Source organism: Aspergillus pseudonomiae, assembly GCF_009193645.1.
Source record: "Aspergillus pseudonomiae strain CBS 119388 unplaced genomic scaffold BDV37scaffold_280, whole genome shotgun sequence".
NCBI lineage: Eukaryota > Fungi > Ascomycota > Eurotiomycetes > Eurotiales > Aspergillaceae > Aspergillus > Aspergillus pseudonomiae.
The window spans coordinates 1-3,586 of record NW_022476272.1 but is presented as its reverse complement, the minus strand read 5'-3'; the positions used below and the strand labels follow the sequence as shown (position 1 = coordinate 3,586).

At 44.5% G+C, this 3,586-nt stretch overlaps 2 protein-coding genes across 2 annotated transcripts; both read right to left on the bottom strand.

The window, feature by feature from the left end:
• Positions 1 to 393: 393 nt before the first annotated feature.
• Positions 394 to 717, bottom strand: BDV37DRAFT_290011 (ferric reductase-like transmembrane domain-containing protein; the record flags this gene model as incomplete). Its single annotated transcript, XM_032088617.1, has 1 exon — positions 394 to 717. One exon carries the CDS (start codon positions 715 to 717, stop codon positions 394 to 396), a length of 324 nt encoding a protein of 107 aa, XP_031934088.1.
• A 1,067-nt stretch (positions 718 to 1,784) lies between these two features.
• BDV37DRAFT_277390 (uncharacterized protein) lies at positions 1,785 to 2,917 on the bottom strand (the record flags this gene model as incomplete). The annotated part of the gene is made up of 4 exons (XM_032085758.1): positions 1,785 to 1,903; positions 1,940 to 2,101; positions 2,132 to 2,614; positions 2,644 to 2,917. The coding sequence occupies 4 exons, from the start codon at positions 2,915 to 2,917 to the stop codon at positions 1,785 to 1,787; spliced, it is 1,038 nt and encodes a 345-aa protein (XP_031934087.1).
• Between the last annotated feature and the right edge of the window lie 669 nt (positions 2,918 to 3,586).

Genomic DNA, 3,586 nt, shown 5'->3' with positions numbered 1-3,586 from the left:
AACACGCTCCCCAGCTCGCACACCCCATGGCCGAGGAAGGGTTAACGTCAAGCGCGCAATGTTTTCCCCATATGTATGCAATGTGAGCTTTGTGCATTTTCTCCCAATAACCAGGTTTCGAAAGAGTATACGGATTAGTTGTGCTCCGAACGACACAATGAAGACAATGGCACACCCCCGAAGATACACCCAGGCATCAGTGCTTTGCATGATATGAGTGTGCTGCCAAATGGCATAAAGCGCCACTATTGCGCATCCTTGGTGTGTCCTTAAAAAAACCTCGTATACTCTTTTCCTGACTAAGGGTAAGATAACAAGGGAAAGAAACATGCTTGCTGCCTATTGCGGCGGTGTTTGTCAGTTCTGTTTAGACATATATGAAGAATAGGGAGACTATACCAAGATACCATAGAACTGCAAGTTATCCGATGCAGAAATTGATCTCGTCTTCGCAATGATCACAACGTGGATGATGGCTTGAATAACAGTGACAAACCCAACAGTCCGATGAAAGGCTCCATACGTACCAAGTGACACGCCGAGAAGGCGTGCGCCAAACTCGTTGCCCCCAGAGAAGAACAAAGACATGAGGTTAATCAATGACAGGCGAGCTGCCCGTGACCCTGCTTCTGGCAGAGATTGGACGCCCACAAAGTTGCAGACACCTGTCCCCACTAGATATGCTGTTGTGAGAACTAGACGCTGAAGTGACGGCATTCTAAACATATTTCGAAAAGGTATTTGGTACATCAGCCTTCTTAGATGATAGTATCGACACCTCGAAAACATGGTATACAATCCACTTAGGATGTTGTAGAATACCAGAATGCCAAACAAACTGGCAAATACAACGGCGTAAACCTTGTCGACAGACTGTATAAATCGATTAAAATTTTCGATAACCATATTGTGAATTATGTTTAGAAACCACTGGTAACCATATGCATTGTATAGGACGGAGGGCGTCTGTGTCACTATCGCCCAGTTATATACGCCCTCGAAAGGTTATGGCCAAGCTGCAGTCCCTAAGGGGTCCGCGAAATAGTGGGGCTAATTTCCGCGAGTGCCATGAGCACGAACACAATTAAATATTTCCACTGAAGACAAGGACTCGCATTGTCGCATCTACTAACTTAGCAGTTGGAGAAGATTGACATGACACTCATCCTATTTGGGTTGGTCCAGATAATAATTATTGTATACTGGGGTATCTACACTTCGGTGGCTTTCTAAAATAGGCGTAGTATTACAGATAGTAGAGCGTATTGAGATATAAATACTAGGGTGTTGGCGGTGGAGGGCCAATGCATCGCTTCGATAGAACCGATGGGGAAATTCCACGACGTCGAGAGAGAAAACCAGCTTAGTAATTCCCAGGTATAGAACAATAGAAGCCTGAACCAAGGGAGGACCAGCTATGTACGGGTAGCTCCCACTTTACTGTCCCATTTTTGGAGGACCTAAAATAGCCCTTGGAGCAGATATCTCTCTTTAACTGTGTCTATGTCCATAACACGGTGTAACCCCATATCATCCAACACTAAGCGCTCTTTTTGAAGTGAGCTTTGTTAAGATGTTACCAAAAAAATCATTATATTTGTAACGGCTGAATTCTTTGTTCTGGCCAGTAAGCTTTTACAAGATGTTTGATTCTCGACAAGTAGCTAGATTATCAATGATTCTGTACCTCCCGTAGGCAATAATGCCAGAGGCAAACACCATCTTAACCCTTTTATATTGCATGTTCGGTGCCAGTAATAAGGACTCTTTCCTAAATCAATTCACTATTCTATACTCCAAGTTGTCGAGATCCCGTCGAATAGCTCCTTGTACTGGTAGCAGCAGCCGCTTGCCTTCTCATTAATCGTAAGCCTGCGCAAGGTTCCCAACCTTCGAATAGTCGCTAACCTATCCACAATTGTTTCTATGGTTCCTGAACATAAACTAATCCCCCATTCATGAACAGTTTCCGTAGGTAACCATGTATCCTCGAGATGCAAAGAGTGGAGTGTTCCTGAGTGTACGTGGAAGAATTCCTCAAGATCTTTGACTGATAGCCAACATTTCGCTAGTTCAAGACGACGAACAGAAGGAAGGCTAACTTGCCACATAAAATTCAAAAGCCTGGAACTATCAACAAGTCGCAGGTCTTCAACATTATGCAGTGCTTCCATAACCTTTCTAAGGAGACTTGTGCCTGGCATAGAAATCTTCGAATAAAATCCAGAGACTTTGAATTTCCGCACTATAATCCCATTGCGCCTTGCTGCTACCATGGCATCGATAACCGTCTCAAAGTGGACAGGGTAGGAATCTCTCCAACCAACGAATAGGCGGCCTGAGAGCCAGCAAAACGGCTTTTTAGTGCTATCAATAAAGGACAACTCGATACTTTGCAGATGCAAGAAGCGAGGAATGCATTGAACCAATGTGATAGAATCTATACGTTCCATTAAGATAGTCTGCTGTTCGCGGGCTAGCTCAGCAAAGTATGAGTATATCATGTTGTATGAGACTCTTCTGCCGTGGAAGTTCCAACAGAGCTCTCTCTGATCTCTGTTATACTCTGATGGTGTGTAAACGCAGGAGCGAAAATAATCCCATGCTTCGATATCTATCTAGAGATTAGCATGATATGAATACTTTGCGGGTGCATTGAAAACCAACGAGGGTCTATGAGCTCCGGGGCTTCGTAACGGATGGCCTTCACATGCTGAGCAATGTAGGATTTGGATAGTTGACGTAGATGTTTGAACTTAGCTACCGAGAAAGCGATATTGATTGTGTGAAACAGATAGGGAGCACAATGAGTCCGAATCCTCCAATTAGATTGTGAAAGATTTCCTAAGCTTCCGTGGAGCTGAGCGTAGTCTATAATAAAACATAATAATTCAGTCGGTAATTCTGCAAGTGACATTGTGGGCATTATTCAAAGAAGCTAAAATAGGAATGCGATTGGTCAGACGGCTGGGTTCCGTGGCAGGTATCAAGTCTTTTCTATTCCGTGGTGGAAGTCTGGCTAGAACAGCCTGCACACTATGGTGTCGCAGACGACGACCCAGCCTTTTCCGCGTCCGTTGCCCCTACATTGTTCTGCTACGTGGGTTTCACATTACCATTGGGGATCACGTCTTGGTCTCCACTAGCGGTTACTTCCTGCGGACCGAAATTGGCTCGCAGCGGCTTGAACCCCACATTGTTTCCATTCCTCCATAGAGTGGCTCCAAAAAGGCCTCGGTTTATGACATAGCTCATAGTGTGAACATATGTACTTACTAAATGATCTGAGCGGGTATAGCAATGAACTAAACGTCTACCAAAGTATTTCATTACACTAAACTCTCGATAAATCCCTGTGAATGACATTTTGATCCATTACGCACTGAAAGCAAGCTTCGTGATTACTGAACGATGGACCCGAGTCAACTAGCCTTGCCGGAGCCATCTTTATTGGAGATATTTCGGTTCCAGTGCCCTAATGTCTACTTCAAGAGTTCACCCAGTGCTATGCCTATCAGGGGGATAAGTGTCATTGAATCTGCGAACGACCTTATTGATAGCCGAGCGCCTGGCTTCCTTCGAATTT